Source organism: Oncorhynchus keta, chromosome 4, assembly GCF_023373465.1.
Source record: "Oncorhynchus keta strain PuntledgeMale-10-30-2019 chromosome 4, Oket_V2, whole genome shotgun sequence".
In the NCBI taxonomy this organism is placed as follows: domain Eukaryota; kingdom Metazoa; phylum Chordata; class Actinopteri; order Salmoniformes; family Salmonidae; genus Oncorhynchus; species Oncorhynchus keta.
Window position 1 is genome coordinate 55,576,302 of NC_068424.1, and position 24,920 is coordinate 55,601,221.

Genomic DNA, 24,920 nt, shown 5'->3' on the forward strand with positions numbered 1-24,920 from the left:
AAACGTTTCGGGTAGCCTTCCACAAGCTTCCCACAATAAGTTTGGTGAATTTTGGCACATTCCTCCTGACAGAGCTGGTGTAACTGAGTCAGGCTTTTAGGCCTCCTTGCTCGCACATGCTTTTTCGGGTTCTTGCCCACAAATTTTCTATAGGATTGAGGTTAGGGCTTTGTGATGGCCACTGCAATACCTTGACTTTGTTGTCCTTAAGGCAGTTTGCCACAACTTTGGAAGTATGCATGGGGTCATTGTCCATTTGGAAGAACAATTTGCGACATAGCTTTAACTTGTCTGATGTCTGGAGATGTTGCTTCAATATATCCACATAATTTCCAGCCTCATGATGCCATCTATTTTGTGAAGTGCACCAGTCCATCCTGTAGCAAAGCACCCCCACAACATGATGCTGCAACCCCCGTGCTTCACGGTTGGGATGGTGTTCTTCAACTTGCAAGCCTCCCCCTTTTTCCTTCAAACATAACGATGGTCATTATGGCCAAACAGTTTGTATAGATGAACATGGTATCTTCAGGCGTTTGGAAATTGCTCCCAAGGATTAATCAGACTTGTGGAGGACTACAATTTTTTGGCTGATTTCTTTTGATTATCCCATGATGTCAAGCAAAGAGGCACTGAGTTTGAAGGTAGGCCTTGAAATACATCCACAGGTACACCTCCAATTGACTCAAATGATGTTAATTAGCCTATCAGAAGCTTCTAAAGCCATTACTTTATTTTCTGGAATTGTCCAACCTTTTTAAAAGGCAGTCAACTTAGTGTATGTAAACTTCTGACCCACTGGAATTGTGATACAGTGAATTCTAAGTGAAATAATCTGTCTGTAAACAATTGTTGGAAGAATTACTTGTGTAATGCACAAAGTCCTAACCGACTTGCCAAACTATAGTTTGTTTAAAAAAAAAGTGGAGTTGTTGAATAACTAGTTTTAATGACTCCAACCTAAGTGTATGTAAACTTCCCACTTCAACTGTACTTGAGTGTGGCGGGTTGAAACCGGAGTGAGTCGATCTTCTCTCTCAAGACTTCCAATAAAGGATGTCAAATTCAAAGTGATATGAGGTCAACGAATGACTGAAGTATTTATGGTTAGCTGTACTATAACTCCAAAAATAAGTTATATGTCACCGTAAGCCTATATACAAAACTTTGAGCCACACCGACATTTACAACAAGGGTTTTTATTTACATCACCAGGTGTGACAAAACAGAAAAATAGTTGCAAAAAATAAGTTTTTTGATGCTTAAATGACAGAAATGGTTTGGAGGTCTGTTGTAGTCATGGCATACAAATTAATTGTTCAGTAGTGCACTTCAAACCTGCTTATTTCTCAAGATTATACCAGTAGTTTTACCAGTGTTAAACATGAAAACAAGAAGCACTTTTTGGGCTTATATGTAGAGTTATTCCTGTAAAAGCTTCAATTAAGTCCAAGGCAAAACATTGTTAGCCAAATAAACATGCCTAGACACATGAAAAATTGTACTTTGGCATTTTTAAAATGCTTCAAATAAATATGTGGATGGATTGCTTTGGTTACACAACAATCAAATTGGTTTTAAGAAAATATAACTATGTAGCAAGTTCCCCTTCAAGACGATATAGTCAATACTTAACTTTTATTATGCAAAATAACAAAAATAATTATATGTACCTTGAAAGAGTCTTCAACATACTACCTAGCAGCACTGACTCTAAACATGTAACCTACATTGTGCTCTACAGTTGTAGATAGCACTAAGAGAAGATCTTTGATGACCACAAAGCATTATCAATTAAATCCCTATAGGTAAAGATGTTGAGACCATCCTTGAAATATTGTGTCTGAATGTGAAAAACAAGTAAATGATCATCAATTAATGAATTAATGTAATTGCCAGTAAATGAGTTTGACCATAAGCACGTTGTCTGCTTTTGGCTTCTCTGGAATCATCATCATTCTACAGATGTGAATGAGGCCTTTCACTATCATTGTGTCTGTCAATAGAGCGTGTAACTAGTGCTATCAAAACAAATGACGGCAAGCCAGAACAGGGGTAAAATTAAAGTAAGATATCCCCTCTCAGCCAGCGGGTCATTCATACAGATGTAGAATCTTAATTTGAGCCAGTTTGCTACAGCAGGAAAATAATCCTGCAGCAACAGGAAATCTTAATTATTATGTGGATTATAATTATACATTTTTATAGGAAGTTGATATCTTTTTCATTAGGGCAAATCAAGTCAAACATTTCAAGTGGAAATTACCAACTTTATAAGCCTTTTTAAAATGCAAATGCACTACAAATGTGCATTTCCTGCTCTGCAGGAAGATTCTCAGCAACAAAATAGTGATCAAATTAAGATCCTACATCTGTACCTGATGACTAGATGGTGAGTCTATCTACCATCCTGCACCATTTGAATGATCAGGTCCCGTGCATCCTGCACAGCAGAGTTCACCTCTGTGTCCCCCTTCCTGACATGGGTGCCAATGAGGAAGAGCTTGCGCTGGTCCCCCACTTCCTCCAGGGACAGGGCTTCATGGAGCGTTGTGATACTGCAGGCCCCTTGGTTATCCTGGAGATGGAGGAATAACCGGAACAAACCAGAGGTAAGACACTGAAGCAGGTGCAGTATCTCATAGGGAATGGAAAAAAAAGAGGCGACGAGGAAAGGAAATGCCCACAAGACTATTGAGATGCAACCCTTTGCCCTTTCTGAATTGTCTTCCCTCGATTCCTCATGTCCTTTCTGCTTATCTCGTTCTTAAAATGCATTGAAGGAGAAGTTCTAGGGTTACGCCCCTTTGGGTTTTCAATGCGTTTTGAGAAGGAGGCCAGGAGAGAGGACATGATGAATCAAGGAAAGACACTTGAGATGGGAGTCTTATGTCAGTCTCACCTGCTTGTTGGCTAGTACCACTAAGGGAAGGTAAAGGTCGGTTTCGAGTAGCGCGTGGAGATGCTTCTTAGCCAAAGGGAACTGGGCGGCGTCTGAGGAGTCCACCACAAACACCAGCACCATAGCCTTGCACATGTACCTCTTCCAATAGGGCTGCAGGTTCTCTGTGCCGCCAACTGCAAAATATGCCATGTTTTTTTATTTAATTTCTTCACCACAAGGTATCATAGAAGTCATTTTTGTACATTTGTGAAACAAGAAAATACTATGAATGCATATTGAATGATGAACTCATTTGACATTTTTCATATTTAACAGTTTGAATTAAGGTCTCCACTATAATGAGACCTATAATGAGACCCATTTCTCATTTCATCCAGATAATTAACACTTTCTGTACTCTCATCATTGTTATGTGCAGGTTGCATTCACTTTCTAGGAACTCGATCTGCAGGTCCTCCCTATTGATGGACACAGCGTTAAAGCCCTGTGTTGGGGTCACATCCTGCTCCAGACTCCCCGTGGCAAAGCAGTGCAGCAGGCTGGTCTTCCCTGACCCTTCAAGGCCAAGCACCAGGACTTGCTTTCCTGTGGGCTTCACCTAGGAGGACACGTAATAACAAAGAGACATCAGATGTAACCATCCAGATGTATAGAGATCACAATGTTGTATCTGTCTCATTATGGCATCAATGAGAGCATGAGAGCACGGGAAGTGCCATTGAGACCATCTCCATTTTGAAGTAGACGATTTCTTCTTATTCTACTACTTCTATAAATTGGTAAACAAACTGAAAGGGTGCACACTGCCACCTGGAGTGTGTTGTTTGAACAGGTATAAAGCCAAGGTTGGCGATTTACTGCCACCATACTTGCTCACAAGTATAATTGAGTTATTCCTTCCTTAAGCCATTGGAAGTCCAAGTTGACTACTTCAAAACGGCAAAATTCCTCAATGGCGATGTCCATTCTAAAACATGCTTTTGGGAACTAGAATCATCTACACATCTCTATGGATGCTAACCCATAAGCAAAGATAAAGTATATACAGGCAAAAATGTCACTAATGTGGAAGTATTATCTGCAAGTACTGATCCAGAGTAATGAGTTAATGTTAATTAAAACCATGATACTGGGACATTCTAGAATCTTGCAAATGTCTACCCACACACTCACACATACTACACTGACACTAACACACACAGCTGCTACCCTGTTTATTATATATCCTGATTGCCTAGTCACTTTTACCCCTACATACATCCGCATACTGTATTACCTCAACTACCTTGTACCCCTGCACATTGACTCGGTACTGGTACACTTTGTATATAGCCTCGTTATTGTTTATATTGTGTTACTTTTTCCTTCAGCAAATATTTGTCTTACTTTTTAACTCTGCACTGTTGGGAATGTCATAAATAAGCATTTCACTATAAAGTCTACACCTGTTGTATTTGGCGCATGTGACCAATCAAATTTGATTTGATTGTGAATAGTGGAATAATTTATGCCCAAAAACAATCATGTTTCTTGCTTTATCTTTACTTCAGCCTTTTATAGCATAGGCCTACAGAAGTCAATGAGACTGAACTGAACTGTCACATCATGTGGTCAGTACAAGCTGACCCACTGCCTGAGAATAGACTATAGGGCCAGGTTACCACTGTATGATGATACAGTCTGGCAACATTATTATAATGTCAAGCTGACCAAGCGACAATAGTTCTTTCAGCCACTCCAGTGACTAATCTGTCACAGAAAAGAAGCTATATCGGAGTGCTTACTTATTACATATTTATAAACATTACGACAGACATATGACACTAGTTTCACAATAGAAATTGTAAAGTTCTTTCAAATCTAGGGTTAGTGCAATTTTGGCACATTTGGGACGTCACTACCTTAAACCCTAACCTTAAGTCCTATATTTTATTTTTATTAACAACAAATCAATACAGGAAGTACATGGGAGGAACACAAGTATATATGAATAATACACAAACAACAATTGGGCTAGGGGGTACAATATCACATTACACACGGACCATAAGGGACATACATACACTTAGAATTATAACAGATTTTTTGTTAGTAGAGTAATTAATTGTCTTAAAATATAGTTCAATTTATTTTTGTAAGGTAAGAAAATGTGTTTTGTTTGGAAATTTACATTTGTGATTATGAAATTTGCCCAAAAGAATAATGAAATGAATTACATAAAATTGTTTCAACTTATTTCTATCATAGGTAAAGAATCCAAGCAGTACATCTCGCCACAATAGTGTAAGATCTTCATAAATGTGTTCAATTATAAATCTCCTGATGTCTTGCCACAGTTTCCTTACATGAATACAATGCCAAAAAAGATGCCACACCGTTTCTGGATGGTCATTACAAAAGGCACAATTTGAGTTTATTTTTCTTAAACTTCTTCATATAGTGGTTGGCAGGATAATATTTATGAATAATTTTAAAGGAAACTTCCTTTAGGTAAGTGTTTGGCAACATCCAAACTTTTTTCCAAAAGATATTATCGATAAAACCGTTCCAATAAGGCATAACATAAGGTACAGGATACAACATCCTGCTAAAACAAGGTTCGTATCGCTCTATTGTTGAATGGACCAGAAGGGATATACAAATCGTTCATACTGATGAGTCAACAGGGTTAATGGAAGGTCGTTTCCGAGGGTCAGGTCTCGACACGTTCCTGAATAGTAAAGCAACACCTCAGGGAATGGCATCTTAAAACAATTGCAAAATCTTTAGGTGTTACAGGGATCTTGTAAAGTGATAAGAATTCATTATAACTAAGTAAAAACGCCCTCTGAACCTTAACTCCTACCCTTACCACAACCCTTAACGTTTAACGTTTCAACTTCAAATGGGCTAACGTCAGAATTGGGACGTCCCAAGAATCCCATTTAGACAAACAAAATCGAGGCAATTTGCGGTGAGGTTATTTCCACTAGCAACCACAAACATCCGTCCTGTAGGCGTGCCTCATAATCCCTGAGGTATCAAAAATAAATATTTTACAAGCACAAGATGAACAAAAAGTAGCCTACCTCTGTTACTACGACTGTTGGTGTTTGTTTTGCGCGTTCTGGTACGTTTTGTGCAGTTTCATTTCTAGTGTCCTTTTCTATTTTCTCTGGTTCTTGCTCTGGCTTTGGCTTCGCCTTCTTTGCCTTTACCCCCGAAGACACAAAAGTCCAGATGACATACCCAACTCCTCCGGTTACTGCGAGAGTAAAACCTACGACCGCAGCTTCTCTGACACCAGGCATGTTAGAAACAATTTTGCGAAATCTTGAAATACCTGCTTCACATGTCTTGATACATCGTGATAATGGTTATTATCTGGACGTTTGCATCCCCGGTCACAGCCTGGTTCTAATGTCTTTGGTTGTCGTTACAACAAGTGGATTAGTCAAACTACCTCAACGCGATAGGGGATATCCGGGCGTTTAGGAGCACACAGGAAGGAAGTACCAGACAAGAAAATATTATGATTGCAGGATCTAGAATATATGGAGATATAGATATATATAGTATAACACATTTAAAAAATCCAATATTCAACAATTTTGCCAGTTTTTGCTACATTACACACAAACTTGCTATCCTGTCCGCGGTGACTTGATCCCTTCATATACACAGTCAATGTTTAATTAATCCTCTCATTTCGGCTCATCAATTTGATTGACATGTAGAGAAATCACCCTATGCACGCTTACTTTGCGCATAACATTGTCATGGCTAGATGGGATACAGCTAATCTCAAATTTCCGTAAAAAAATGATTTTGTGTGGATTTCAGCCAAACCTAACCCTTTTCCTAAATGTAACCTAATTCTCATAACCTGCTACGAAAAGTCAATTCTGACGAACTGTATACTATCTAGTCAAAACTATTTAACGTGTCTTGGCTGGGGAGTGGGGGAATGTAGCGTCACAATTTCAAATGTAAGACTGAAAAACGACTTCAATGACAGAATGGAAAGGAACAGAAACAGAAAATGTGCAACACCAATGATGCATAATTGCATCCGAATGATCGATTCTGCTTTGCACTTCCATAGTAAATCCAGCAGGCGGCGCTTGATATTAAAGAGGGCACACTGCATACAATGCGGATGAGATGTTCCATGACCATAAATCCAGATAACAGACTTTCCAAAGCGAAATTTAAGTTTAAAAAAAACACAAGAAAGCAACATCAGTTTGTCAGTTGTTAAGGAAGCCTATTTATTAAGACAACAATGGGACACACATTTTGGCAAAAATAGTTTGCTTCCATCATTGTAAACAGTTCCTAAAACAATGTCCTAATTATGTACTGCTAGCCAATAATTAAAAAGGTAGACTCAGCAAAATTACATTGCAACGAGCAGCAGCACCGATAGAGATGAGCAAGATGCAACACTTCGCTCTCACACAGTATCTGTGCACGGGTTCACTTCACGCTGTGACAGCGTGGTAGGTAAGGGACCAAAACAGCAGAGAAGTTGAGCAACGTGCTTCAACGCTCTTAGTTGTTGCAGAAATTGACCCACTTTGCTGTGTACTTTCTGCATCATATCGCTGAGTCTACGTTTAAAAACAGACTTTTTACTTTAAGCCGAAAACGATGCAGGGATTTAAAAATAAATATACATTAACTTTGACATACAGTTTGCCTCTTAGGTTGAAAATAAGGTCAAGTGATTGAAATTGAGTGGGCAAGGAAATTAGTTCACGGTCAAGGAACCGTGTTCAAATACTCAGGCTCGGGGAGAAGAGAAAAAAGTCATTTTTTTCTGCACAGAAGATATGCATTACAAACTAGTAAGAAACGCCTTGTCTACAACACAAACAAGGTCTCTTAGTTCACAGACATTTGTTTCTGCATCTTAAAATAAAACCTAACCGTGAACAAAGCATTGGGGCCTTTTACTAAATGTATTGCAACTTATTCAACAACAAGAAATTGGATACCATTATTTGTTTGGTAAAAAAAAAAAAAATTTAGAACCAACTTAAAAAATGACAAAGCTCATGATTCTGTGAGTTCCGGGCCATGTGGTGGTGACCAATGTGTTGCTCAATATCTGCAACGTTCTCCAGGCTACCAGCCACCCTTGCCTCCCTTTTTCTTCTTCTGAGGGGCCTTCTTGCGGGCCCCTGGCCCTGCAGTGGCAGGCTTCTGCTGTCGCGGAGGGACAACGTTGCTGGCAGCGGGGGCCGAGGTGGAGGCAGAGGCTTGGGCTGACCCTGGCCGGGGGGAGGTGGGGGGACTGTTGGCTGTCTTACTGGCATCCCTGGAAACACAGCAAAATGAAGTGATTACCAGCCAAATGCAACACACTGCATGAAAAAGGGAGCCAACTGAATGAAACTGGAGTCAGACAGATGTATTAAATGTTTAACTATTAGATTCATATACCTTTTAGAGCTAATGAAAGTGACAAATGATAAGAGACAAGGATGCATTACTCACAGGTCGGACGCGGCTCCTGACGTGGCCCCCTGCGTGCCTTTACCCACTTGTTCCTTCTTCTTGCCCTTCTTCCTGCCCCGGTAGTAAGTGCGCTCTCTCATGGGTAGCCATCTCTCCTGGTCAGGGTTCGCTGTTTGGTCGTAGTTCTTGGGCAATTTTCCTAAACAGAGGTGAGAGAAAAATAGCAATTCCCCATCAGAGATGTTGACTTTATAAACCTCTCAAGGATCTGCCCCTTTGCCCCCCAATTTTCACCGATCCCATGGACGTTGATAAGATATTCACATATGTTGCAAGTTGTGTTGTGAGGACATACCCTTCTTTTTCTTCCTCTTCTTTTTAACATCCCCCTGGCTGTGGAGAGATAGGCTTTCACTGTCAATATTATGGATAAAACAGGTAGTACGCAGCTTAATTAACACAGCCTTTAATTAAAAGCGTTAGGTCTCCTTACCCTTGTTCTTTGGGAAGGTTGTCTCCCGGTACTTTAGCGGCCTTCTTTCTGACGTAGTTGGCGCCATGAGAGTTCTCCAGCTCATCTACGTCCACGTTAAACGACATGCTTTCAAGGGAAGGGAGGTGCTTGCTGAGGCTGGGACAAAGGACTAAGAACATAATAAAATATGCTTTTCCATTCACTAAACAGTTCTAGGCACTTTATGATATCCCTGGTAAAATCACCTTGACTGTGAATGAGAACTGGACCAAATCAGAGGTAGCACAACTTTCAGAACGGCAATGTCTATGATAGTGGCAACGGCATGGACTGCTGGATCAATTGCAAGCATTCGTTCCAAATAAAGTTATTATTTATGTGTAGTTTCAAATACAGAGAGGAGAAAAAAAGGATACGACTTGGCTTTATCTTGATCGACCAAAGAATAGGCAGAGATGAGTTGTGCCAAAGTGTGGATGTCATTGGTGTTTTGCCTGTGGAACAAGGGGATGGATGAGTTGTTACACTGAATACCACACGTAGAGCAAGCAGGACATACACCAGCATCACCACTGCAGAACAACAGTGGAAGCAGAACAACAGTGGAAACAGAACAATCGTTAAGAGCATCACTCACTTCCACAGTTGTTCCAGGTCACTGATGGCTTCCTTTTTCCGTCCATACTTCAGCTTGAAATCGGCGGCCTCTCGAACGAGTGCCAGGTGAATAGAGGAACCAGGCTGGGATGGAGGAAGACAAAGTGGAATAGTGGACAATGCAGTGTTACTATAGAAACAAGGAGCAACACACACACTCCAGTATTTAAAAAAAGTTACATTGACTTCTTTATAATGTGCTTGTTGACTAATACCTGTTCAGATTGGTAGTGCTGAATAGCTTGGCTGAAGACATCAATTGCGCTGTCAATGTCCTCTTCGTGGTTGTACATCGTTACCAGAGCTGAGATCTGTGAAACAATTTCAATTTGTTAGCAGGAGTGTTATGATGTAATATTCCTTTTTAATCTATGATTAGATGTAGAATAATAGAAGTGTAACAACTAACCATCCCTTGTTTGTGCTTGAAATCGTCGATCGACCTCAAGATGTCACATGCTTTGGTAACGTGACCTTTGGAGAAGACACCAATGAAGGTTTATTTACTACTCGGTCAGGTGCTCAAACACCTGAATTCTGACAGAACAGGAGTCACTTGTTCATCAAATGACATGATAGCACAGCACTAGGTATCAATGAATAAGTATACTGTTAAGCACTAATCTAATTTATCATCTTCAATAGGCGGCAGGTAGCCTAGTGGTTAGAGCGTTGGGCCAGTAACCAAAAGGTTGCTGGATCAAATCCCCGAGCTGACAAGGTAAAAATATGCCATTCTGCCCATGAACAAGGCAGTTGTTCCCTGTTGGCCATCATAGTAAATACGAATTTGTTCTTAACTGACTTGCCTAGTTAAAGAAAGGTTCAATTATAAAAAATATAGGCCTATTTTCTGCTTGTTACCGAGCAGAAAAACAAAACAAAATTGGGATAGGGAAAGACAACCTTTACCTTGAGTCAAATAGAGTTGTGCCATTGTTAATTTGATACCAGATGCACTCTCTGGGTGCTGGTCTGCGAAACACTTTAAAACAGAAACACACACATCTAGCATTATACATAGAAGAGCTTTCAATGGCTATTTATGTATTCATACATCAACTACACGTATCTCAAGTTAGGCTATGGTCAACAGGAAGTACCTGAAGCAGCTCCATGGCCTTGGAGTGTTGCTTCTCTCTGCACAGCTGAGCCACCTGGATCAGAACGGGCCGCGGGTGGCCTGGGTTCTGGGACTGGAGGCCTGACGACAGCTTTCTGCACTGGTCCGCCTGTGGGGTACCCGTAACAACTCAGCAATGACCGTTGAGATTCCCAGTCTAACCTGTTCACCATTCTTCCTGGTCTGGGACCAAAAGGCTCCTGAACGGCTTCAACCCCAAAGCCATAAGACTGCTGAACAGTTAATTAAACGGCTACCCGGACATTCTACTTTTCACCCCCTACCTATATGTACTTCAATCAATCACCTAACCAAATCTATATGTACATATTACCTCAATCACCCGAACTACCTCGTACCCCAGTACAATGACTCAGTACTCCTTGTATATAGCCGTGTTATTTTATTTAGTTACTATTTTCTTTTGAAATTTGTCAATTTTCATACTTTTTAACTGCATTGTTGGGAAGGTGCTCGTAAGTAAGCATTTCATGGTAAAGTCTTACACTTGTTGTATTTAGCGCATGTGACAAATAACATTTGATTTGATTTTGATTTGACATCCGTCTGTAGTGAAATTGTCAAAATAAAGCTGTGAATAAAGAGGGGAGGATAATTTTAACAATGAGTTAATGCATTCAAATCCGATACCTGATTAGTGTACATAGCCAACAGGGCTTTGTTGAATTCGATGGCTTGCAGCTGTTTCTTGGCCAGCTTGTACTCGACACCATCAGCATTTGTCAGTTTCACCTTCTTCTTAGAGTCAAACACGTTTTGGTCCTGCAGGAGAAAAAGCATGAGTAACAGCGTCAGCCCACATGGCTTCAACAATAAGAGAACACAGTCAATAACAGCTTAGCCTGTTTCAATGTTTAGTAGTTCCTAGCAGTAAGGCGAAGGTTCATGCGTGTATCTACCTTGTTAATTGTAATGATGTTGTTAGCAGTCACAGCTAGAAGTCCCACATCCGATGGCCTAGGATTCAACAAAAACGGATTCCACTACTCTCTCGTCCTGTGCCTACAATAGCACATACAAATGAATGTAATGGCTCAATTGATTCCACTTTGGAATAACACTCACTTGAGCTTGATGACTTGGTTATAGAGCTGCAGCGCCACTTCTGTCCGACCCTGTAACTGCATAACGTAGGCCATCTGGGAGTGGATAACGGCCAGCTCTGACTCAATGTCCTCCTCAGTTATATCCTGCACAAACCAGACAAGTAAATTACGATTCACAATTTGGAAGAAAAAAAGAAGACATTTTTAAATCTGTAAGCTCAGCCATGACATTGCGCTATGCCTGTGAAATAAGTTCACACTCACCAAATCCTCAGACAAGGAAACACGACAAAGCTCTGAAAAAAATGACACAAACAAAAATGGGTCAACATTAACCATAAAAGTGCTGGACAAAACCTACCGCACAGCATTTCGAATTAAGGCCATGTCTGTAGAATGCAGAATTGCAATTGTCTGTGGTCCTAACCTTCTGCTTCCTGTAGTTTGTTCATAGCCTCCGTGAGTTGGCCGTGACCAATTAGAGTACAGGCAGCGTTGTAGCTCAGCTCATATGTAGTCTCTGACAGGCCAAGATCATCCTGCAAAAACAGGATGGAATTAAATGTATTATTCAGTGTTAAATTGAGACTCAGGGAAGATGGCTTCAATAACCAAGTGTCTCATAAGATCAGTACGAATAGAAGTCTGTTCTAATTGGGTGCAGAAGACCCACCAGAGAAGCCTTCTCCCATGTGCTCATAGCAGCCACCACGGCTGAGAGGTTTGTCTTCCTCTCCTCTTCGTATTCATCCTGGGAGTTCCTGATCAGGTCCGTGTAGACAGCCTTGCACTCGTCATAGCGCTCCATACGGTACAGCTATGGTGAGAACAAAGGGGAGGTCAGGGATCAGTACATTGGGCCAGTTTACTGTGGCTGGCAGGATCATCCACTGAAGGGTAGACAGGCAAGCAGTGCAAACAACATTTAATGTCATTTCTTATTTTCATAAAGTCTTACCACTTGACCATAGAGTTCTTTGAGCTTGTCTGTTTGTTCTGAAACACCTTCAATGGTCTTCAGAGCACTTTCAACTCTGTTCAACCGGTACTCACAGTAGGCCTTTTCAAACACAATGAGTTCACTGAGGTAGCACAAAGAAAGTGTTAAACATTGACCTAAGGGTACAGCCAGGAGTTTCTCAAACCAGACCAAGAATTTATAGATTTTGCATTGCTACAAGATTATCACTGTATAACATTATGTTAAAGTCACAAGTCATATTCAACATACCTGCCAAGTATTTTTGAATATGTGTTCATGACATTCAGTGCCTCTTTGAAGCTACCATTTTGCAGCAGGCATACTATTTTACAGTGAAGGGCTGTCACATCTTCCTTGACTTCATGCAAAACTGTGGAAGAAATTAATAATTGAGATTAAAAGGGGCAAACTGCAGTTAACAGTAACAAAGCATACACCCCACCACTGTTTTAGTAGAGTTTAATGATGGGGCTGGAGAAATGTAACCTGTCAAATTCATAGACAGAGCTACAAATGCTAGGACTCACCATCCATAAGATAAAAATGATCATTTCAACCACGTTGAGGTTATATACTGTACAACGTTGGTTTACAATTACATTGTTGACAAACATTGGAGTAAAACAAGCTTCTATTGTGGGTTCTAATGATGTATGACAGTTGAGCTCAGTTCATAGTTTATGAGGCATGTATACGTTCTAGTCAAGAATCACTGAGTGTATATAATTAATCTAAAAGTATTTATAAAAAAATATATATATAAAAAAAGTGATGTAGCAATCGCAGATTGGCCCTTAGTGTAATTACATGCAAAAGTATAATTTTCCTTCAGGTCAGTCACCACCAACGATAACTTAATCAAATCTCAATTTACGGTGTGCCATAGAGAACTCAATAATGTTCCAATGAAAGTGCAAATCTGTGAATCACACTTCCCAGCAGATACAAGGCTGCTAGCCACAGGATAGCTAGAGTAAAACAGTGTAGTTGCTAGCTAGCCAGCTAACTAGCCAGCCAGCTAATTAGGACACGTCACTGTGTTTACAACTCAGATGTGACTGACAATTTTGAAATATTATCCCCAGAGTAAAAATATGCTATTACTGTTCTCAATAAAAATCTACACTATGTTCCGATCATTGGGGGAAAATTGTGATTTAACAAAAACTACCTAATTAGTGATTAGCTTGATTATAGCTGCATATTTATTTTTTTTAGCTAAGAGTTGTAACTTAACGTTAGGTCGCTCGCCAGCTGGATAGTAACCATTCAGCCCTCAAACAACACAGAGCATCTATTCAGATTTGACAGCTACAAACATGTGAACAAGAGTAAAACCCTACTTTTGTTGACAGCTTTGATGGCCCGAGTAAAATCTCCATTCTGTCCACAACGATTCACTTCTGTCCACAGCGAAGCAACTGTGCCTCCTCCACTCGCCATCTTTCACTCCATGCAGACTGCCAGCGGAGGCACAATTATGTTTCTTCCGGATTGATAGAATCACAAAAACGGCTAAATAAAAAAAGTGAAGAACCAGCATGCATTTAAAAAGACAAACATCATAATTAGCAAACGTATTTAGATACAGGGTGGGTTTCAGCATACACATTGATTAGTCAGATGATCTATTTTATATGTTCTTCTGACTGATGGGATTGCGCGCATGCGTGTTGCTAAATACAGACACAGCTCTGTGGGTGAAATCGAATTCACGGACTGTTTGATGCCGTACTAGTTAAGGGTGTATTGTTGTCGTGGACTGTGTGACGAGTTTATGTCCTGTAGAAATGGCCGGGATTAAAGGTGAGGAAGTTGCTGTCTTACTTTTAAATAATAAATTATTTGGATTACAACAAATGTACTCAATCAAACATAGCGAGCAAAATAGCTATTCTTTGACATGGTGTGCTGCTACCTAACACTGCCTGAGTGCTAGCCAGTTAAGCTAACCAACTAATTTGATGTCGGCTTATTATCTGCTAGCTATGTAACGTTATAAATAACTAGCTAATTATAAAACGTCAACTAGCAAGGACGTTAACTAGGCACTGTAACTAGCTAGCTAATAACTTGATTGGTGTTCTAGTTCGTAACGCTTTAGCTAGCTACAGTTAACGTTAGGTAGCTAGATTAGCACCTGGCTAGTTGTGGTATTGATGATGGGCCATTTAACTAGCTCATGATGCAATTACGAATCGATAAAATACACGTTAGAAACTAGCCTTGTCCTGCCAAACCTAATGTTGTATTGTTATGGCTAGGCAATTATGACAAGCTAAATTAGCTGACGTTAGACCTCGCTAACAAGTGCGTTGTCTCAAACCTCCTTTATCTAGTTAACCATCTAGCTAGCTAAGTCATCATGACATGCAGAAGTTTACAAATCAATGTTCTAACTAGTTAAATTAATACACTTTAATACTAGCAGCTAGCAACTTTCTAAAAAACATCTATTATAGCTGAAAATACTCTGCATTCCCTCACCCAATCCATCCCAGCCAGGCCCTGAATGTGAAATCATCTGATTTGTCACATGATTATTTCCTCGTTGGAGCTACAGCATTAGGGTCATGGTCAGATGATCAATTCTGACCTAAGGAATTAGTATTACATGAACACACACACACACACAGTTGCTTAGTTTATTTCCCTCTCCTTTCTAGCTCTGATCAGCCTGTCCTTTGGTGGGGCTATTGGCCTCATGTTCCTGATGCTAGGATGTGCTCTTCCAGTGTATGAGTAAGTATCTCCATCATATTCATGTTTCATGCGTTAATGTCAAGTGCACAAGTACTGTATAATGCCTTGCAAGGTTTTATAATATGATGCTGCCCACATCAAGTATTTTCCAAGTCATAACTGACGGGAACTTCTCTCTTCACAGTAAATACTGGCCTTTGTTCCTCCTCTTCTTCTACATCCTCGCCCCAATCCCTTACTGCATCTCCCGGAGAATTGTTGACGACACAGACTCGGCCAGCAACGCCTGCAAAGAGCTGGCATTATTTCTCACAACGGGCATAGTGGTTTCAGCCTTTGGCCTGCCCATCATTTTCGCAAGAGCTGATGTTGTAAGTATACATCTTGGTGATTTTACTTGTGTAGGCTAAGGGGTGTTCGACAACACTTTGTCCTCATACCTGTGCAGTAACAACATTGCGTTAGATTTGTTGTTACAAGTAATTGCTTTCTAAATTGCATACATTTTTGGTGTTACACTAATGGAATAAGGACCATTCATTATAGGACTGTTGGGCTATATCTTATAGGCTACCATTTGTGTAATAACAAGAAATGCTCATCCGTTACTAAACAACACTTAAAAAAGGGCTGTGATTTGCTCAGTCCAAACAGATTGAAAGTATGCAATGCAGAATTTTGTAACATATGTTGACTGAATTATTTATGTTTGTTGTTTACAGATTGCCTGGGGAGCATGTGCGCTTGTGTTAACAGGCAATGTAGTCATCTTCACAACCATTCTGGGATTCTTTTTGGTCTTCGGCACAAACGACGACTTTAGTTGGCAGCAGTGGTAAAATTGGGGTGTGGGGGGGCTAAGTCAGAATTGTTTATTACTAGCATTGTTATTATTATTGTTATGATTGCAATTATTGTTTGTTGTTATTTATATGACTGCCCGTCCATAGACACACGAAACCAGTGCAATAATCTGTTTTAACTGTCATGTGGAATGTCAGACTGACTTCAGGTGGATGTGCTGACTTTCATTTTGACTTTTATTTTTTGCTCCATGTTTGTGAGTCTTCTCCCTTCATGTACTGTACAGGCTTATTTTTTGAGTGTTGCGATAAAATATTGTTGAGATCATAAATGCCCATCTAATCTGTGCAAATGCAAAAATGTCCACCTGGACTCAGATTGACCTTTGGAAGGGGTCTTTGGCCATCGGTTTGGGATTTCTTTTCCATTGTCTGAAGGTTGGAAGCTTTTTTTCCTGTGACAAAGATATCTTACTGATAAAAGATATGTAACTTTGGGAGTGTGGGTGTATAGTAGTGTGCTGGTCAGTTTCGAGAGGATAGTCTCCCCCTCCAAGTGCTGACATGAAGCTGAAGCACTGGATATTTTGCATGGAGTAAAGGTTGTTTTTGAAGAGCACATTGAAAGCTGAATGCCTGTGAGTTTCTCTCAGCTTGAAACCATTCAATATGAAGGTAGATACAGCATATATTGATATAATGCATTATCCAATGCACTGTCCCCCATTGCAGTGATCAAATTCGAATGACTCAGCTATTCACCGACATTCATTTGATACAGGCCTCTTGTGTTTGGTTGTTTAGCGTAGCGTAGCATATTCTGCCCCTTTTGAAAATTGTCTAGAAGTCATTGTAACCCTGTGTCATCTTTTCTCTTTGGAATAGTCATCAAAAACCTTGGTCAGACAGCCCAGGATTAAGGCTAGCCAGCGTGAAATGTGGCCAACTTAAGATCTAGGCTACTTATAACCCGGGTCACTAATACCGCTAGCCCTAGATTTACCAGGTATCCAAGAGACCAATTGGTTTCAATACCAGTAATTGGAAACCAAGGCTGCACTGTAGTTATATTTCACACATAAATGTGGATGAACCCTAGTTTTTACCAAGGCATATCATGTTTTGTTCTATATTTAGTACATCCGCACTAAGATGTTCTCCCGTACTCTCCCTGAAGGAAATGAATTTGCCGTATAGGTCTAAACTACTTTTAATGTGGTCATTGTATACTTGCAGTGGGTGTGCTGATATCATACATTCACTCAGTGTAGTTTGCTGTTACTTAAAGGTGTCAGAGGACTGTGTCCTGAGATTTGAAGTGTGCTGTTACATTTAACTGAACTAGTTGTAGCTAAGCAAGGTATTAAGCATCCGTCACCCCGTGTGCACTGGCCTGTTTAGCTGGGTGGAAAGGTTGCGTGTTTAAGATCTCTTTGTTTTTATTTTGCAGATGGAGCAGTTATCTTTGAAAAGTGGTCTCTGGAAGAGGCCCAAAAAAAAGACTGAAATCCATCTAAAAAAATTCCACAAGTAATCGGAAGCACCGATTCATCTGGTATCTCTTTCTGTCCCACTCAGATTGTGAGTAAGTTTGTCAACTTCTTATTTCCAGTCTTCCAGAGACCACAACCTCCATGAAGATAGTGATCATAATGAAAACCCTTTGGCACCTTTTGTGAGTTTAGCTGAACTTTTTAAATGATCATTGTTACCTTGATTATCAAAGGTAATGTTACAACAAATGGCTTTTGGTGTTTTTGTTATCCTTTTATGTAAGTAAAGTTTAAACTTTCCATACATCAAAACAAATGATAAAATATACATTTGTGCCTACAGCAATGCACTGATGGCATATCTACAGTTTTTGGACATCCAGGTTAGGCTATTTATAGCATTTTGAACCACAATTGAAGTATTATAGACGTGAGTATTGCTTAGTGAAAGTTTGAGAAATGTATAAAGACTTTCAATACCATTCTATCAAACAAATGAACACACACAAACTGCATAATCAGGTCAATCCAGTCATGGGATGGGTTTGTAACTGATCTCTTTTGTGAAAGATGTGTTGTTTCACACAACGGGAAGAATATTTTATTTATTGTTATTAGAGGACGCTTTGTGTAGATGACCAATTGCCACTTTATATCTACAACTGTTGTTTTTGAAGGCAGAGGTCAGCATGGGGGTTTTCTTTTCTAAATAAAAGCCTTTTTTGAACATCCTCTCATTGAATGAATTATGCATAAAATTCCTACAATATTAACACTTCCTAGTTGCATTTGGTATGAGATGTTTGAAGAGACTAAATTATTGGGTTCTAACTTGACTACGAAACCTTCAGATCTCGCAACAGGATCAAACCATTGTTTCTATCCAGTTGCTTTGATATGTTCTGCACTGGTGTGTATAAGGTAGAGAATGACATGTTCATTAACCATCACACATGGAAGCGGGTAGTCAAGCACTAACAGGAGGAATAGCTGTGTTTCGTCTCCCCCACCTGGCAAGGAACTGATGTGAAACAAGGCCGTGCATAAGCTGTGACTTCTTAATTAAAGGCCCCAGACTCAGTGCAGTGATGTCCCCATTGTTGTGCTCATATTAGCCTCAGAACTGTAAATGGATCAATGGTTGTTCAGATGGGTAAAACCTCACAGCCTACCCCTACCCCCAAACATGTCACTAGATAATTATATAGCAAGTTCAGTCATGGTACAAATGCAAATCCGAGGAAAGTATCTGCAGAGGAAATACTTCCTCTTTAGGAACGTTTATGGATTTGACTCCCCTGATATAAGATCCAAAATATAAATGTCAAGTAAAGAGTAAGGTACCTGTTTTAAGGTTGTTTACCAGAAGGTTAGTTATGTAAGTGTATATAGCTCCAGGGTGTAGTTTAGATATGCATCCAAAGGTGCCTGCTAGCTACAACTTGTCCGATTGCCATGTTCGATTTCATTCACAGCCTGAGGGGCACCATTTAGGTAGATTTGCATATAACTTTGGATCCTGTAAAAACTAGGCCCTGAAAGGTTAAAATCGTCAATTAAATCCTTAGTATATCCAATGACATGCACTTTTTGGTATTTTTCCAATTCCGTCTCAATGTTAAAGTGACATAGAAATAGCAATAACACTAAAGGCCTAACGCTGACATATGAGAACGGGAGGAGTTTCTCTCTGTCTTTAGGGTGCCACGCAACTAGAAGAAGCTAGTAAATCAGTGGCTTGTTCCTTTGCATCTGACAGTCATGGAAGCTGAACGATACAGGTGAATCACAGTAAAGGAACGAGGGAAGCGGGAATGAGGAGATTTTTCAGAGCGCATAGCTACAGCGATGAAGACAACAGTCAGATCCAGTACCTGACGGCTAAATGTAACCGCCTGACACATGAAAAAGGTAGGTATTGGTAGTTATTGGGTCATTATGGGACCGGGGGGACTTAGATCAACTACTTTGGATTATTAGTCTGTTGGCTATTCACTCAAAGAAGAATGCCTGTCATTGAGCAATGTACTGTACACATGTCACCATAATCAATTGCAAAATGGTTAAAGTATAGTTCTACAAGAAAAACAGCAATACACTAACAGTTGGCTATTCTCAGGGTGAATGATGTCATGATTTCACTGTTTCTAGTTAAGCCATATAACAGGCACCAATGATTTTACAGGGTTCAAAGTCCAAACCTACTGTACAGTGACAGAATCATTTGAATAGGTAAGGGAAAGTTGTCCTCTGATGTGGGGACAATAGAACAATTCCAGTCACAGGGCCGTTGTCTTCTTTTGGTACAGTAGTGCTGGAGAGGGAATGCATGGGGGCCAGGGAGAGAGCGAGGAGCCTGCAGAATGAGCTGGAGGCTCTGTCCACACAGCTCTGCCAACAGGAGCAGGTCAACATAGATTTGATGTTCAAATATGATCAAATGCTCGGCAGGGTCCATCATGAACAGGTACTGACGTCTTGTTTCCATCTTTTCACTGGTCAACCACAGATGGCTCTTGTCACTCTGAAGCTGTGTACCTACAGTATAATTACAGTGTACGTGCTAATGTAATGTTGTGTAATTGCATGGATTAGATGTCATGCAATTTTCTACATCTTTCTAATATTCTACTTTTAATTGGCAGAATGTAGAATCCTAATTACAAAAAAACTCTACATTCCAATGCTAGTTAAGCTAACCAAAATTGCCTTGGCACATTCCTTGTCAAATCCTAATTCTGTTCTCACGTGTGGGCTTGCTAGCCACATTTATCTACACTGTTCCTTGCGAAAGTATTCATCCCCCTTGGCATTTTTACTATTTTGCTGCATTAAAACCTGTCATTTAAAAATGTTTGTATTTCATGTAATGGACATACACAACATACTCCAAATTGGTGAAGTGAAATGAAAAAAATAACTTGTTTTAAATGATTTAAAACTATAAACTGAAAAGTGTTGCGCACATATGTATTCGCCCCCTTTGCTAAGAAGCCCCCAAATAAGATCTGGTGCAACCAATTACCTTCAGAAGTCACATAATTAGTTAAATAAAGTCCACGTGTGCAATTTAAGTGTCACATGATCTGTCACATGATCTCAGTATATATATGTTCTGAAAGGCCCCAGAGTCTGCAACACCATGAAGACAAAGGAGCCCTCCAAACAGGTCAGGGACAAAGTTGTGGAGAAGTACATATCAGGGTTATGTTATAAAAACATATCTGCAACTTTGAACATCCCATGGAGGACAATTAAATCCATTATTAAACAATTGATAGAATATGGCAATTAAACAATTATAAAAAATGGGGGGGGGGGTTGTAAGGCAACAAAATAGAAAAAATGCCAAAGGGGGTGAATACTTTCGCAAGCCACTGTAGGTGTTATTGGAAAAGACGTGTAAAATCTCCAGAGTTTGTCAACTGGATAACATGAGCTTGTTCTCAACTTGCCTACCTGGTTAAATAAAGGTGAAATAAAAATAAATAAATAAATACTAACAGTATTATAGAAGAAATGTCATGAAAATTCCTCCCATTTTTGAGGAAAGTCTTACAATAGCATGTGCTGAATACATACAGCATCTGTGTCCTTGTGTTTACCCACGTGTTTCTGTTTGTGTGGACTGTGGCCCTCACCAAGGATCTGGTTGTGTTCTTGCAGCAACGGGTGCATCTTGTGGTGGAGGAGAGCTTCAGAGATGCTGCACTGCTGGGCCTACAGCTGGAACAGGTCAACTCGGAGCTACTACACCTGCAAAGTTCTGAGGTGCAGCTGGAAGGCCTGGTGGAAGAGCTGTACACGGAGGACCTGCAGAGAGCTGCATTGACAGAGGACCTTCAGGTGCAGCTGCACAGGTAAGTCTACTGCCCTGCACTGTGGGAAGGAGAAAGTAAATGGTACTATTGTGTGTGTGTACCCAAAGACCCCCTTAATGTTTAAAACATAAGACCATACTTTTTTTTTTTTAAAGGCAGCAGTATTTAGCTATGGTTTATCCAGCTGTACAAATGGACATACTGTAAAAGTAAAGTCACTCCAGATAAGGGTGTGCACTAAGCAAATAAACATTAAAATGAATGAAACTCCTAACTTTTGATTACCATCTCCTACAAACATGAGCCAAGTGAAGCCGTCCCAACTGTTTTAAAAACACGTTGAACAGATCTCCAACTAGTCAGGTTGTCACACGTCAAATAAACGTTTGGATTTGTGATTTTTAAGTCTGCAAAAACACACGTGCCCTTAAGCATGCTGTGCTATAACTTGCTGACTTTGAATCCCCAGTATGGAAAATTGGCTGACAGTCAGAATACGTTATCACATCGTGATTTTAGGGGTAGCATTGCACTAGGGGTATGATAAAGGGGAGTTTAACATGAGCTCAGCTCAAACCCTCAAGCTGAAATTCATCGTTTGCCTGTGAAAGAAACTGGGGAATCATGGAGAAGTATGTTTTCATAATTGCTTGTACATTAAAAGGACCAGGAGGTTACATGTTGGTTAGATATTGGCTGTTCATGCAACATTCAGGAGGGATGATGCATAATAGATTTTAAGACCACAAATTAGAAACATTTCTAAGCACCTAAGTTCAGGGTCTCATGTGTCTTCGGCTGACAGTAAGGTATTGGAGTTGGAAGAGCTTCAGTGCGGCTACGCTGCCAACACCCAGGAGCTGGAGGAGCTGCGTAGCGCTAACCAGAGGAAGGTGCAGGGACTGCAGCGGGAGAACGAGTGCAGCCTGAAGAAGCTCCAGGAGACGGCCGAGCAGTTTGAGTGGCTGTGTGAACAGCAGCGCTACTGGATGTGCTGCGTCAAGAGGTAGCTATGCTCTACCATCACTCTGTTGTCATTGGTTATTTAGCACAGACAAACTGTGGATAACACCAGAATTAATTTCTGAATGAAACCTCCAGATTCAAAGACTGCCTGTCAGAGGAGAAGGACTCTCTGGTGCAGCAGGTGAAACGGTTGGAGATGGAGGTAGCAGAGCTGAGGAAGAGCTCAGAGAGCACCACCCAGATGCTGTGCTGCCCCCTAGAGGACACAGCCAGTCAGCACTGTGACAGGTAACAGCAATTTGTCCTCAGTGACCTGAGGCCTCTACCTATAACAACTTGTCTCAGATCAGTTTTTCTTCCTCAGTCATACCATTAACAGTCAGTTATGTGTGCCACAGCAAAACAGGCCCCATAACAGTTCTCAGACATAGCTAATGTGATTGGTAACAATGGTTACAGACACAGGCTTTTCTCAATCCCACATGTCCATGAGAACTTATTCCCTTCCCTTTCCGATTCTGCAGAATGCCCTCTTGGGAATCCGGTAAGATGGCTGACCTGCAAACCCAGGTGGACAAATGGAGAAAGCTGTATGAGGACCTCTTCAGCCAGTTCACACCCCACCAAGTAAGCATAGCCTACACTAACTTTGACCGAACCAATGGCCGCGTGTTGCACATCTCTAGTCTTCAGGGGCTGCGTCTTGCTGTGTGTTGCCAATCAGTGAGTTTGTTTGCTTGCTGGATTTAGATTGACTACAGACGGGAGTTGTGCGTCACTGGTCTAAATGGACATGGCAATAGTAATATGACTGCCTAGGATGTGGAGAATCGTATGAACCTTCAATTCTCGGGCATGGATTTCTGTCTGCTTTTCTCAGTCAGTCTGTGCTATGCATGGCTGGGTTCCAGGCAACGGGGTGCTCTTCCAAACCAAGGGAATGAGATGACTAATGACTGGAGGTGTTTCCCAGTGGTCTGTGCTTTGTTCCCTTTTGACTAGCTCTGGAGTGCACATTTTGAGATAATTATTCTGATTGAGTGCAGATGATGCAGGCTGCAGTCTCTAGTGAGCCTGAGGGAAGAGGAAGTTAGCCGAAGCAATAGGGACTGCCGGAGGAGACATATAGGACATGAGACAAGTGACCATGCTAAAATGCATTACCGTTTTATGAATTATATGGTTGATTCACACACCAGAGAACAGACTACTGTTATGACTCTTACATTTGAGGGAGATAAAAACATCATACTGTTCCTTACATGAAAGTTTGGGGAGGGAGCAGATGTTGAATTTTCCAGAATATTCTCACTGTAAATTGTGTAGGCCATGTGTGTGTGGTTTATGTTCATTGCCTTTTGGCCGGACTCACCTATAGTTTACTTTGTATTCTCAGGGGGGGCACGTTGTCGACGGATACCAAAAACCTCCTTGAGGTCAGAAGACCATGAAATCCATCTATTTTTCTTCAACCCAGTGGAGGCACTCCTAACTTTTGGCTGTTTGTCTCGCTACTCAACTGTTGCTGAGAACCATACAACCTCACCGTTCTGTTGTCATTGTTTAAATGTCTTGAAACCACTGCATGACCATGACTGTACTGGAGTGTGATATGCCACTTTGTTACAGTCTATTGTCTATATTTTGGTATGAGTATTAGTGTTCTCCTATTTGGACACTTTCCTGTCATTGTCTATTTTCAGACACACTGGTGGAACATAGTAAATCAACAAGTAAAAACACCTGAGAATGTCTGTTTTGTTGTTACTCTGCCAATCCGGATGATGACTCTAGCTGATGAGCAGAGAACCACAACACATGCTAATGTTTTGTCCTGGTGAACATTCCTGATATTAACTCCCATTTACAATTAACCAGATGTGGGATTAAAAACACAACTCGTATAAAATATACTCTCTGTAAAATGTACATAGGTTCAGAACTTTTGTGAAACGGCACAGTTAAAAAATATATGTCAAAATAGAACTGGATGCGCTTTAGCGATATATGGTAGCTGAAGGATGGGATTAAAAACAAACAAGGGAACTATTGTAAAATACGTTGTCTGTAAAGTGTGTGTGTAGAAGCCTAAGTGGTCTTGTCCGTTTAGTTTACTCCAATTAGAAGGCATGGTAGGTTTAGGGGGAAAATAATAAAGGAACATATATTTTAAAAAGATGTATATATAGTAGCAGTCAAAAGTTTGGACACCTACTTATTCAAGGGTTTTTATTTGTACTGTTCTACATTGTAGAATAACATTGAGGAAAACTATGAAATAACGCATATGGAATCATTAGTAACCAAAGTGTTAAACAAATCAAAATATATTTTAGATTCTTCAAAGTAGCCACCGTTTACCTTGATAAAAGCTTTGCACACTCTTGGCATTCTCTCAACCAGCTTCACCTGGAATGCTTTTCCAACAGTCTTGAAGGAGTTCCCACATATGCTGGGCACTTGTTGGCTGCTTTTCCTTCACT

General features: G+C 40.4%; 4 protein-coding genes across 8 annotated transcripts; 2 read left to right on the forward strand and 2 right to left on the reverse strand.

Moving 5' to 3' along the window:
• Positions 1-1,183: 1,183 nt before the first annotated feature.
• On the reverse strand, positions 1,184-6,388 carry LOC118378864 (ADP-ribosylation factor-like protein 9). 2 transcript variants are annotated; one of them, XM_052510663.1, is made up of 4 exons: positions 6,228-6,388; positions 3,335-3,503; positions 2,903-3,078; positions 1,184-2,578 (listed from the first exon to the last, which is right to left on the reverse strand). In XM_052510663.1, exons 3-4 carry the CDS (start codon positions 3,035-3,037, stop codon positions 2,399-2,401), a joined length of 315 nt encoding a protein of 104 aa, XP_052366623.1. In that variant the 5' UTR covers positions 3,038-3,078; positions 3,335-3,503; positions 6,228-6,388; the 3' UTR covers positions 1,184-2,398. The 2 variants fall into 2 exon arrangements, with proteins under 2 accessions (XP_052366623.1, XP_035621744.1); XM_035765851.2 differs by having other exon boundaries at positions 5,974-6,385.
• Positions 6,389-7,126: 738 nt separating this feature from the next.
• Positions 7,127-14,251, reverse strand: LOC118378875 (signal recognition particle subunit SRP72-like). Its single transcript, XM_035765861.2, has 19 exons — positions 13,995-14,251; positions 12,901-13,021; positions 12,628-12,751; positions 12,343-12,486; positions 12,097-12,208; positions 11,934-11,965; positions 11,689-11,813; positions 11,523-11,580; positions 11,254-11,385; positions 10,583-10,711; positions 10,392-10,464; positions 9,889-9,953; positions 9,695-9,790; positions 9,460-9,563; positions 9,239-9,316; positions 8,841-8,978; positions 8,703-8,740; positions 8,387-8,546; positions 7,127-8,207 (listed from the first exon to the last, which is right to left on the reverse strand). The coding sequence occupies exons 1-19, from the start codon at positions 14,092-14,094 to the stop codon at positions 8,015-8,017; spliced, it is 2,022 nt and encodes a 673-aa protein (XP_035621754.1). The 5' UTR covers positions 14,095-14,251; the 3' UTR covers positions 7,127-8,014.
• A 64-nt stretch (positions 14,252-14,315) lies between these two features.
• On the forward strand, positions 14,316-18,381 carry LOC118378907 (leptin receptor overlapping transcript-like 1). 2 transcript variants are annotated; one of them, XM_035765903.2, is made up of 5 exons: positions 14,316-14,457; positions 15,318-15,393; positions 15,539-15,725; positions 16,077-16,189; positions 17,608-18,381. In XM_035765903.2, coding segments are annotated over exons 1-5 (393 nt in total). In that variant the 5' UTR covers positions 14,316-14,441; the 3' UTR covers positions 17,609-18,381. The 2 variants fall into 2 exon arrangements, with proteins under 2 accessions (XP_035621796.1, XP_035621787.1); XM_035765894.2 differs by having other exon boundaries at positions 14,317-14,457; positions 16,077-18,381.
• Positions 18,382-19,286: 905 nt separating this feature from the next.
• On the forward strand, positions 19,287-24,191 carry LOC118378885 (hyaluronan mediated motility receptor). 3 transcript variants are annotated; one of them, XM_035765870.2, is made up of 7 exons: positions 19,287-19,561; positions 19,963-20,117; positions 21,317-21,510; positions 22,277-22,477; positions 22,573-22,725; positions 22,962-23,063; positions 23,832-24,191. In XM_035765870.2, exons 1-7 carry the CDS (start codon positions 19,465-19,467, stop codon positions 24,046-24,048), a joined length of 1,119 nt encoding a protein of 372 aa, XP_035621763.1. In that variant the 5' UTR covers positions 19,287-19,464; the 3' UTR covers positions 24,049-24,191. The 3 variants fall into 3 exon arrangements, with proteins under 3 accessions (XP_035621763.1, XP_035621771.1, XP_035621777.1); XM_035765878.2 differs by having other exon boundaries at positions 19,308-19,561; positions 19,960-20,117; positions 22,962-23,064; positions 23,834-24,018; XM_035765884.2 differs by lacking the exons at positions 19,287-19,561; positions 19,963-20,117 and adding an exon at positions 20,746-20,819.
• The last annotated feature ends 729 nt before the right edge of the window (positions 24,192-24,920 follow it).

Coding starts and splice junctions, on each gene's coding strand:
- LOC118378875 (XM_035765861.2), bottom strand. CDS start 14,094: ATGGCGAGTGGAGGAGGCACAGTTGCTTCGCTGTGGACAGAAGTGAAT. Junction 13,022..13,994: donor CATCAAAGCTGTCAACAAAA/GTAGGGTTTTAC, acceptor TTTCTTCCACAG/TTTTGCATGAAGTCAAGGAA. Junction 11,814..11,933: donor TTTCCTTGTCTGAGGATTTG/GTGAGTGTGAAC, acceptor TGGTTTGTGCAG/GATATAACTGAGGAGGACAT.
- LOC118378885 (XM_035765870.2), top strand. CDS start 19,465: ATGAGGAGATTTTTCAGAGCGCATAGCTACAGCGATGAAGACAACAGT. Junction 22,726..22,961: donor GCCAGTCAGCACTGTGACAG/GTAACAGCAATT, acceptor CCGATTCTGCAG/AATGCCCTCTTGGGAATCCG. Junction 23,064..23,831: donor AGCCAGTTCACACCCCACCA/AGTAAGCATAGC, acceptor CTTTGTATTCTC/AGGGGGGGCACGTTGTCGAC.
- LOC118378907 (XM_035765894.2), top strand. Junction 15,394..15,538: donor TGTGCTCTTCCAGTGTATGA/GTAAGTATCTCC, acceptor CTCTCTTCACAG/TAAATACTGGCCTTTGTTCC. Junction 15,726..16,076: donor TTTTCGCAAGAGCTGATGTT/GTAAGTATACAT, acceptor TGTTGTTTACAG/ATTGCCTGGGGAGCATGTGC.
- LOC118378864 (XM_035765851.2), bottom strand. CDS start 6,195: ATGCCTGGTGTCAGAGAAGCTGCGGTCGTAGGTTTTACTCTCGCAGTA. Junction 3,504..5,973: donor CAACAGTCGTAGTAACAGAG/GTAGGCTACTTT, acceptor GTGTCCTCCTAG/GTGAAGCCCACAGGAAAGCA. Junction 3,079..3,334: donor GCAGATCGAGTTCCTAGAAA/GTGAATGCAACC, acceptor CATATTTTGCAG/TTGGCGGCACAGAGAACCTG.